An 11,398-nucleotide genomic window follows, 5' to 3' on the forward strand; every position below is an offset into this window, starting at 1 on the left:
TTGCTCTCCCACCAATGTAATTGTTTGAATACTGTTTGCCTAATATGAGGATGATCACTTCTCGTTAAACTTAATTCATATAATAATAATAATAATAATATATATATATATATATATAAAATTATTATATATATATATATATATATATATATTATAAATATTATATATATATATATATATATATATATATATATATATATATATATATATATATATATATATACATTATTATTATTATTATTATTATTATTATTGTTGTTGTTGTTGTTGTGTCATCAGTTTTGATCCTCCATAGAACAGGCGTCATTAATATCTAAAAATACCCTTATATTTTTCACCATGTAATAAATGCACATATTTCCAGATTATTTTTACATACATGTTTTAATTATGTACTAAATACACTTTTAAACTATTCAAATAATAGTATAGCAATGTAGCATTTAATGTATGTTTTTCCCGTGTGTAACTGTCACATCCAACTTTTCTTTCCGCGGTACTTTTGGCCCTCAGTGGTTGGGTACCTCCTCCTCCTCCTCCTCCTCTTTGTGGGCGGGTCAGGTTGGTGGGACTCGCCTCTGTTGTAAAAAGCCTCCACGCATCACCCACGCCCTCAAACACACGCTGCTTCCCGCAGAGCTGTCACGGAAAGCCCCGCTCCACGCCGCTCCATCTCTGCGCGCCCAGCGCTGTGCGCACTCGTCTGATCCGGGATCCGGAGTCTTTAAATCCTGCGGGACCGACCGGAGAGAAGGGATATAAGTGGGGAAACAAGAGAGAAACATGGCTTCTAACGCTACGCAGTGCCCTTTTCCGACCGAGCAACAACTCAAAGTGCTGGAGGAAAATTTCAACAAAGTCACAAAGCATCCCGAGGGGACGACCCTCATGCTGATCGCAGCGGAGTGCGGACTGTCAGAGGAGGCCACACAGGTGAGAAATCACGACATATTTCAGCTTCTGTCAAAGTTCAGAGCAAATGCATGCTTAATACGTGAATATATTTATGTTATAACATCACAAAAATATTATAACCAAATAAAACCGCAATAAAACAAAATAGAGTTTTAAGGTGTAAAACATATATCCATATATTTATAATATCTTTATGAACATATACAGATAAGCCTCACTGTTTTGGTGGTTTCACAAACAGCCTTTAAATCTTTGTTTGGTGTAAAATCCTCCAGTTCAGGTTTGGTCAGTCTTTAGGTATTTAGATTTTTTGAAGAAAAGATGATCAAATGCAGTCAAGATTCCTGAAATATTGTGACTGTTATGTACTTTAGTGCAAATAAATTAAAAAAAAATCTGCAAATGGGAGAGCCACTTCAGACTCATTAGGCAGGTTTAGTGCTTACTACACTGAGGGATGGGCACACACTCCCTTCTCACTGCATATGTGGATAATTACAGAAAACCTGTTAGGTTGTCCCATGATTGACTGACTCTTGTTGTTTGAATGCTGTGCCCGCCTCTGGAATGGTTCCCCGGGCCGTGAACCACTGACAGGGAAACATGAACGCTAATTTAACTTACATTAAGGCTTAATATCCTATTTCCAGGTGTCTGAACCTCAAAGTAAATGTTATCTTCAAATTATATGAGCAGAATGCTCCTGAAATAAAATGTACTGTCACTATGACTTGTTATCATGTCATAGTAACAGTCAAGCTAATAACTAAAATAACTATGACCTACTATAAATGCCTCCTGTGTTGACTAATATTTTCATGCTGTGTTTTTCTCATACAAAAAAAGACTAAAGTTGTATAAAATTAATCTGATAAAATTACCTCAGCTGAGCATTTCTCTATATATATTGTCATTGGGTCACAGCAGAGTTGAATTTCCTGTTTTAGCGTATTAATTGGCTGGTAGAGGATGCGTGTCTCAGGGACTTTGAGAAAAAGAAGAGCTGTCAGTTAGGGTGTGACTGCGTTGCATGTTTTGGAGGACTCGCCTATGACTTCCGTACATCATACACACACAGAAACTTAAGCGTACTGCATTGCTTAAGGCTTTAAACCACGAGAACAGCGCAGCAGAATTATTATTAGGGTTTTGAACAGTTTAAACCCTGGAATACCTTGATGCAGAATACATGTCTATTTAAATTTTTTGTTCCGCTGCGAAACAAAAATCAACGTAAAGTCTCAAGTCACAGATCAATGCATCTTCAAATGCTGGGAAAGGACACAATGTTAGAAAATCTATTCAGAATGGAAAGAATCACCCAAAGAAATGGTCACATAGGAAATTTGTAAGAAATTTGTCAGACATAATGTAAACGCAAAAAAGAAAACCTTTTATTAATAGAAAACTACCATTTATTGCAGCATTTTTCAGTCCCTATAACTTCTTTCTCCGACAGTCGAACCCTCCCACCACCCGACTCTGGGAAACATTCCTGCAGCTTTCTGTAAGGTCTCTTCATCTGTCACATCGGCCTCCAGATGTGAAGCTTCAGAGCTCCAGGAAGAGCAGAAAGTAAAGATAGGCAGAAATATCTGATGGGTGACGGATTTATCATTGTGAAGCGCTGCGCTGTAGTTTAAAATTACTCTTAAAATAAAAGCCTCTCGTGTTGCCGTTTGTGAATTCTCTAACGGGAATGCACCCACACCACTTTATTTCCAAAGAAAAAGTGAGTTTTTTTTGTTTCGTTTTTCTTATTCATTTGATTTATTTGAGCCAGGATCAGGTGTGTTTTTGGCAGGCTTCTGCCTGCGGTTGTGTCGGGGAGGTGAACGGACGGCCGGCGGGCGATTGTTGAGGAGAGACGCCTCTCACATGACAACCAAACAAGTGTTTGATCAAACAATCGCTCGCATACGTCAGACCTGCTGTTTCTCTCCTTCAACCCGACAGTCCAGTTACACCTGATTTTTCTCAGCGTTGAGTTTAGTGCTTACTACACTGAGGGATGGGCGCACACTCCCTTCTCACTGCATATGTGGATAATTACAGAAAACCTGTTAGGTTGTCCCATGATTGACTGACTCTTGTTTGAATGCTGTGCCCGCCTCTGGAATGGTTCCCCGGGCCGTGAACCACTGACAGGGAAACATGAACGCTAATTTAGCTTACATTAAGGCTTAATATCCTATTTCCAGGTGTCTGAACCTCAAAGTAAATGTTATCTTCAAATTATATGAGCAGAATGCTCCTGAAATAAAAGGTACTGTCACTATGACTTGTTATCATGTCATAGTAACAGTCAAGCTAATAACTAAAATAACTATGACCTACTATAAATGCCTCCTGTGTTGACTAATATTTTCATGCTGTGTTTTTCTCATACAAAAAAAAAGACTACAGATGTATAAAATGAATCTGATAAAATTACCTCAGCTGAGCATTTTTCTATAAATATTGTCATTGGGTCACAGCAGAGTTGAATTTCCTGTTTTAGCGTATTAATTGGCTGGTGGAGGGTACGTGTCTCAGGGACTTTGAGAAAAAGAAGAGCTGTCAGTTAGGGTGTGACTGCGTTGCATGTTTTGGAGGACTCGCCTATGACTTCCGTACATCATACACACACAGAAACTTAAGCGTACTGCATTGCTTAAGGCTTTAAACCACGAGAACAGCGCAGCAGAACATCATTAGGGTTTTGAACAGTTTAAACCCTGGAATACCTTGATGCAGAATACATGTCTATTTAAATTTTTTGTTCAGCTGCGAAACAAAAATCAACGTAAAGTCTCAAGTCACAGATCAATGCATCTTCAAATGCTGGGAAAGGACACAATGTTAGAAAATCTATTCAGAATGGAAAGAATCACCCAAGGAAATGGCCACATAGGAAATTTGTAAGAAATTTGTCAGACATAATGTAAATGCAAAAAAGAAAACCTTTTATTAATAGAAAACTACCATTTATTGCAGCATTTTTCAGTCCCTATAACTTCTTTCTCTGACAGTCGAACCCTCCCACCACCCGACTCTGGGAAACATTCCTGCAGCTTTCTGTAAGGTCTCTTCATCTGTCACATCGGCCTCCAGATGTGAAGCTTCAGAGCTCCAGGAAGAGCAGAAAGTAAAGACAGGCAGAAATCTCTGATGGGTGACGGATTTATCATTGTGAAGCGCTGCGCTGTAGTTTAAAATTACTCTTAAAATAAAAAGCCTCTCGTGTTGCCGTTTGTGAATTCTCTAACGGGAATGCACCCACACCACTTTATTTCCAAAGAAAAAGTGAGTTTTTTTGTTTCTTTTTTCTTATTCATTTGATTTATTTGAGCCAGGATCAGGTGTGTTTTTGGCAGGCTTCTGCCTGCGGTTTGTCGGGGAGGTGAACGGACGGCCAGCGGGCGATTGTTGAGGAGAGACGCCTCTCACATGACAACCAAACAAGTGTTTGATCAAACAATCGCTCGCATACGTCAGACCTGCTGTTTCTCTCCTTCAACCCGACAGTCCAGTTACACCTGATTTTTCTCAGCGTTGAGTTAGAAAGGAAAAAAACATTTCAAGCATGCTGTTGTCTTTCTGTTTATGTAATAGCTTTCTGGAGTGCTTTTCTTGTACAATGGTGCAGCTTTACTCTCCCACACCTGACTTGTAAAGTCTGTCAAACAGATCAATTTAGCGTCTATATGTTCCAGGTTTAGCCGACATCTTAAGGCTTCTGAATGGTTTCTGTGTGTCTTAAGTCTTGGGTGTGGGGCCACGTCCATTCATCGCCTTTTGAATGGGAAGTTACGCATGGCGTAATTGGTGAGGTCATTAAAACACTCTGGAACATTTTAAGGAAGTTATGAAACGCAGGTTTCTTGTTTCAGCAGTGATGAAACCTACTCTGGTTACCACTGTGGAAAAATGTAAACGCATGCCATTTGCAGTGATTTAAACATTTCTATGATTTACCTTGCATAGAGTCATCATTCTTGAGTCACAGTGGGGTAATGTGGTCACAGGTTCAAATACATAAATAAACAATACATCTTGTATTCAAGCGACCCGAAGCTCAATAGGGCTGAATGTTGTGAGCCGCCGCGATGAGGCTCAATTTCAGCGGTTAAATGGTAAAGTAAGAACTGAGCATCATGTAAAAAGTCACGTCCTGCCTGAGTATCGTTGCCACACATGTCTATCCTGTTCTTTTGATGACTGCTGCTACATCCATGTTCAGTATGAGGATTTGATGCAAAGTTAAAGACACCGCGTTCTCGTCCAGAAGGAGTAAATGCTGCAAAACAGTCTCAATGCAGTCGTCTAGGATTCCTTAGTCTGAAAAACATTTTTGTCATTTTTTTACCTTTAGTCATGAGATGTAGAATGTGGCAGAAAGAGATCCTGGATGCTTGCAGCTATAACTGGTTGCCTGTTCAATTGAAGAAAGCTGTGATAGTTTCTATGGGCACATTGACTTTGCGTTAAAGTGTTCTGGACATGTCCCACTGGGAGGAAACAGTTCAATTCAATTAAATTTTATTTACATAGTGCCAATTCATGATACATGTCATCTCAAGGCAGATTATACAGGTTGGTCAGAAAGTTTCCTCTCTAAGGAAACCCAGTTGATTGCATCAAGTCTCTCCAAGCAGCATTCACTCCTCCTGAAAGAGCGTAGAGCCACAGAGGACAGTCGTCTGCATTGTTGATGGCTTTGCAGCAATCCCTCATACTGAGCATGTATGAAGCGACAGTGGAGAGGAAAACTCCCCTTTAACAGGGAGGAAAACCTCCAGCAGAACCAGAACCAGGCTCAGTGTGAACAGTCATCTGCCTCCACCCAGGAGTACCATTTATGAAGAAAAAAATTATGGAAAACAAAAAGGTAAAATATGATATAACAACAAACAATGCCGATTGGAGAACAGTAGGACACCAAAAACAAATACAGAAAAAAACTTGTTGAGGGGACTTTATATCCCTTCTAACCTTTTCATTCCAACAACTAGCTAGAAAGTGTTGCCCAAGAGAAAGATGCCTGGGTTTGCCTCCAGTAGTTGTTATTCATGGGACTCAATTAGCATGTACTTAAATACATGAACTGCTAAATGAGTTGAAGAACCACTAAACCGTTATATGTGGCTGAGGCAGGAAACCTTCTGGATTTCAATGAAAACACAAAGAAATAGCTCTTTTGACTTATAGTCTTGATTTAGTTTGTTTTGCTACAGGGTGTCTGTAAAGTCTTTATCTGACAAAGTTAAGGAACCAGTACGTTTAGTGTTGCAACTTCTTCTTGTTACAATTTCAGCATGCCCTATAACATGTTTTAAAATAGTTTATTTATTTTGAAGTGATAAAAAAAAACAAGGTAGCTGTTAAAAATAGTGAAGTTCTGCAAATTCATGATGACATATGAAGTTTTATTCCTGAGCCACAAGGGAAAGCGCTGAAAGGAAAACACTTGTAGCCTTGGCACAAACATTTGGATTTAAAACAGGAAAGAAAATGGTTCATGAACTTTTACTTACTTAAGTTTGTTGGGCTGCAGTTTTCTCTTTGCTCTAATGCATCAGTGAGTTTAGGCAAAGAAGGATATTTCCGTTACTCCTGGTGTGTAAAAGCAGAGCAGATGAGGTCCTCGGTGTTGTTTAAATTGCAATACGGTGAAAGAGCCACGCAAACACAAGTGTTTTAAGTTATAGTCTGTTGCATTTCCATGAGAAGTTTAAATATAACTAAAGGAAAATGGTTAGATTATCATATTCGGGGCGATTAACATCCAGAACAAGTTTATCGGCAAGTAGGTTTACACTTACAAAGAATTTGACTTGGTGTTGATGTTTGCAGACATTATCTGCGACCCGTTTAAAAAAACCAAATGTAGGGAAAGAAAGCTGAGAAAATTAGGAAAAATCTAAACACTGAAAACTCGGCTTAGATGCAAAAAAAAACCACTAACAAAACCAAACCTAATCTTTAGCCCATTACATCAGAAACATTTAATTATGTGGCCACAGAGGCCTGTAATCCAACCCATTCTGTTATTTCCATTCACCGTACACAAAGGTGGGAGGCTGAGTTGACGGGGAAGCCCGGTCCAGGCAGGATGAGGTAAAGTTCTGGCTCAGGATCAAAAAACCTGACTTAACTCCTCCTTTCCTCCTGCCGCTCCTCCTGGAGAGGGTTTTGTATTTGTTAACAAAGCATGCACTTGGGGAAGGTTTAGCCAAAGGAACCCAACCCAGCCGTCACTCCCGTTTCACATTAATCACATTTACATGTAAAGCCCTCCGTGCCGTAGGTTTAAACTCTGGCAGTAATCAGCGTTGCTTCAGTGCCGCAGCATCAAGTTTGAAAGACCAGCTCAGGTAATTCAGCGCGATTTGTGTTAAATTACAGAAGCCCTCCCGTAAGGTTCTTGTCAACAACGATAATGGGACGCTTTTATAAAAGTGTGTAAAAAAAAAAAAAAAAAAAGTAAAGTGTGAAGGCAGCAATTTTCACTTGAAAGCTACAGATTGCAGCAAGAACAGTTGGAGTCTATTCGCGAATTTGCTCCGGGGCATTTAGTGTGTGCTCCCAACTGACTTGAGAAGAAAATCCTGAGTGTTTTCTGCAGAAAACGTGGAAAAATGTCCCGCCTGTGAGATGCCCAGCTCAAACAACCGGTCCTCTGTCGCAGAGCTGCATCCCTCCCTTTTCCCCTCGGCGTTATCAAGATTGCGTCAGCGGTGTTGTGGGTCCCTTGACAACGTGAACTGCAGAACGGCGGTGCAGTGGGTCGAGGGTGTACGTCGGGTCTCTGCACAGTCATCTTCTGGTCAGAGTTTAATGGGGCACTTAGTGACAACATGAGGATTCACAATCTACCATCAGTTTTAAAATATGTTATAAACTTGACACACGGAATAGCAGTTTCCTGAGATGAATGCAGATCGACAGTCAGTCATTATGACATCTTGGCTTTAAGCAGTAAAGCCCTAAATTATAAATAGACATAAAGGTTAATTTAAAATAGATTAACAATAGGGTTAGCATAGTTAAATTAGAAATGTTAAACAACTAGCTAGGCTGCTAAAACCTGTTAAGGTTAATAAATTATGTTAGCCATTTACCATCCCCCCCATCTGTCGTCTATACCCGCTTATCCATTGATGTTCAAGGGGGGCTGCTGCCTGTCTCCAGTGGTAATGGGGTGATGCACACCCAGGAATGGAGATGTCGCCCATTTATCGCAGGGCAACAAGAGGCATACAGGACCAACAACCGTGCACATTCATGAGGAGAACAAGCAAAGTCCATGTCAAAAGACCCCAGGCCTGGATTCCTTACCCAGGACCTTCTTGCTGCAAGGCCAAGTTCAGCAACCCAATTAGATGTTTACTAGTACAATATAAATACAGTAATAGTGCACATTTTCCAATGTCAACATTAGGTTTACTTTGTTGACATAAGTGTGCTGAAAAACAAACTTAAAGCTGAAGTTAAAGTGTAGTAGCTTAAGAGTCACAATTGCTAATCCAAGTTGTACTAAAATGTAAATGTTAAGTGCCATCTTCCCTTAACACAAATATTAATGTTAATATGGAAATGCTGACCCTGCTTTTAATAAGTATTGCTTCTTCTGCATCGCTAGCATGCTTAAAGGTGTCATGGCATCACTGTATAAACCATTTCATGTAGTTGATGTAGTTGATATTGCAGCAGATGTAAATTCTCCAAAGAATTTCATAAACAATAAAGTCAGCTTGTTGTTTTGTCAGGCCAGATGCCCCTCCTCAATAAAAAGGTTGGTTGTGGTAATGATATGCAGCTCTACCGAGTTGACTTCAACCTGATTGGCTACAACCATATTTGGAGAACTGGTCAAACTTCCGGCCCCACACACCACTTTCCCCCTCCATCCACACCTCCCTTATTGGCGCAACGCTACAAATCTATTATTGTGGTTTTATAGCGGGTTGTGTTGCAGGATGTCGGACAGGCGAGGCCAAGCTGACCAAAGGCTTTAACCTGGCGGCGCGATTCACAGCAGGTGCATCAGCTGGATGGGGGAGAGAGGAGGGGGAAGACTGTTTGCTAGATGGTGTGCTCTGATTGGAGAATATGTATTATGTAGAAAGACAACCTAATTCTGATCTGACTGTTTTTGAGCAACTTAATAAGGCTGACGGCCCCTGAGCAGGTCCTTTGGTATTCACTTTTGACATTAAAATGGACCTATCAGTTCACCACAGATCATATTACACCCACAAAAACCTCAAATTGTTGTGGCTCTTTTAAATGTAAATGCTAATTGAAAAAAAAAAAAAAACTTTATAACATGAAGGTTACAATGCGAATGTTAGCATGCTAAAGTCTAAATGGTTAAAGTCTTCTTTCCATAGCAAACATTAATGCTGGGCTAATGTTAAAACAGTAAGGTCTTAATTTCCCACACCATAAGGATGACGATATGTGGATGACGATATCATAACCTCAGTGTCAAAATCCTAAGATCAGCATCCTAAAATCCAACTGTGAGATAAATGTTGCTGTGCTAATATTAGCACGTTAAAATCTACATCCTACATTTGGCAAGAATGCCAATTTTAAACCAAATTTTAAACTTTAGAGTAAAATACAATGGCTAAGATGTCGATATGCTGTTTTTCATTGTGCTAACATACCCAGTTCATTAGACACCTGCATATTTTTTATATCTACAAACATACATAGCGGTTAATAGTAAGTGACCATGGCTGGCTATCAAAGCTAATTGTTTTATTATTAAGCGAGGGTAACAATGTTTTAAAGGCATGTTTTTTTCCCCTCTTTATAAATGGTAACATATTTCCTTCATCAGATTATTTAATTAAATGTTTTGCAGCTTTAAGTGTCCTGCATGGTTCAGGTTTGTGTAAAACAAACCAATGAGGTTCTCGATTTGTTCTTTTTTGAGCTGGGATTTATCCAGAGGCTTCATGGTGTTTATAACTGGAAGCAATAATTTTGTAATCTGAGAGCAAAACAAATGAATTCATTTCTTGGCAGCACATCAAGTCTACCTGTGCATTTTCTCAGGAATACTCACATTACCTCCATACGTTTCTGCAGCAAGAGGCAGTTTACGTCACCGCGCTGGTGTTTCAGGCTCTGCAGCCGTAACGTCCCTGAAATAAAAAAAGCTGCTACCTGTCTCAACAGCTCGCTGATTCTGTTTCTCTCCCACAGAAATGGTTCAAGCAGCGTAACGCAAAGTGGAGGAAGGCGGAGGGTCTGCCGGCCGAACTGGGATCGGTGTTGGACTGAGATTTTCCCCCTCCTTCTTCGGATGCACAAAGCTCTTTGGGTGACCTCGTTCCTCCTCAACGGACTGACCTGCCTTTTTCTTCGCCTCGCCAAACAACCCCGTGCCTCCTTTTGTGTCCAAGCTCTGTCGTCTTGCAGGATGTGAAGTTGTTTTCATGCCATTGTTGCCTTGTTTGCATGAATAAACATAATGTTATTGTAAGTGGCAGGAATTTTGTTTTGTTCATCTGTGGTTTAAATGTGAAACACAGGAAGCGGGGGGGGGGGGGGGGGGGGGGGGGTTCTGTGGGGATCCACTGTTCTTCTGCTATCCAGGGACATAAAGTGGTTGAATCTGGAGTGATTGAATGGGAATGAATGGTAAACCAGGCTAAACCAAAGCAGGTGATGTACTTATCTCCTTTAGACTGAATGCTGCACTGCAAAAACGGATCTAAAAATAAGTAAAATATTCTTAAAGTTAGTGTATTTACCCTAGCTTTGAGCAGGTAAATAAGATTATCTGCCAATGGAATGAGTATTTTGACCCCTAAAATAAGATAATTAGACATCCTGCACTTCAAATAAGACGATGGAGATCAGTTGTTCTTATTTTAAGTGCAAAAATCTTATTCCATTGGCAGATCATCTTATTTGCCTGCTCAAAACAAGGACAGATACACTCATTTTGAGAAGATTTGACTTATTTCTAGTTCAGTTTTTGCAGTGATGTGGAAAGGACGTGTGTCTAACAGAGAGTTAGTGGTTTAAAACCCAGACTAAAGTCCTGACTGTGCTCTAAAGAGCCTATAGGAGCGACGTAACGGAGGAGAGGAGGATGTTCCCAGCCAACAAGCCTGGGGTGAAACAGAAAAAAAAAGCACGCACCGATCGTGGGAACAAAAACAAACGACCAACAGGTAACCGAAGAGTTCACAGAGCTGCTTTATAAGGACTGACTGAAGCCCCGCGCTGCTCATACAGGACACACACAGTGTGGTGTGTTTTCTGAGCCTGGGGGATTTTTCTTCTTCCTCTGTTCAACAGAGTGTAAAAAAAAAAAAAGTCACACCCACTGAAGAACAACAAGCACATTTTTATATTCCCTGCTGAAAACACTTATAATATCTCAGACCCTCCTCCATGCCCTAATAAATCAAAGATTTAATCTCACAGTTTGGGTTGCTTAACATCACTAAATGCTTCCAGGGTTAAACGATTTCGT

General features: G+C 40.2%; 1 protein-coding gene across 1 annotated transcript; it reads left to right on the top strand.

Moving 5' to 3' along the window:
• The first annotated feature begins 600 nt into the window (after window positions 1-600).
• hopx (HOP homeobox) lies at window positions 601-10,402 on the top strand. The gene is made up of 2 exons (XM_012879203.3): window positions 601-933; window positions 10,117-10,402. The coding sequence occupies exons 1-2, from the start codon at window positions 784-786 to the stop codon at window positions 10,192-10,194; spliced, it is 228 nt and encodes a 75-aa protein (XP_012734657.2). The 5' UTR covers window positions 601-783; the 3' UTR covers window positions 10,195-10,402.
• Window positions 10,403-11,398: the final 996 nt, after the last annotated feature.

Source organism: Fundulus heteroclitus, chromosome 23, assembly GCF_011125445.2.
Source record: "Fundulus heteroclitus isolate FHET01 chromosome 23, MU-UCD_Fhet_4.1, whole genome shotgun sequence".
NCBI lineage: Eukaryota > Metazoa > Chordata > Actinopteri > Cyprinodontiformes > Fundulidae > Fundulus > Fundulus heteroclitus.

What these genes read in the sequence shown, in the direction of transcription:
- hopx (XM_012879203.3), top strand. Translation starts at nt 784, where the DNA reads ATGGCTTCTAACGCTACGCAGTGCCCTTTTCCGACCGAGCAACAACTC. An exon ending in TGTCAGAGGAGGCCACACAG is followed by an intron (nt 934 to 10,116) that starts GTGAGAAATCAC and finishes TCTCTCCCACAG; the next exon opens with AAATGGTTCAAGCAGCGTAA.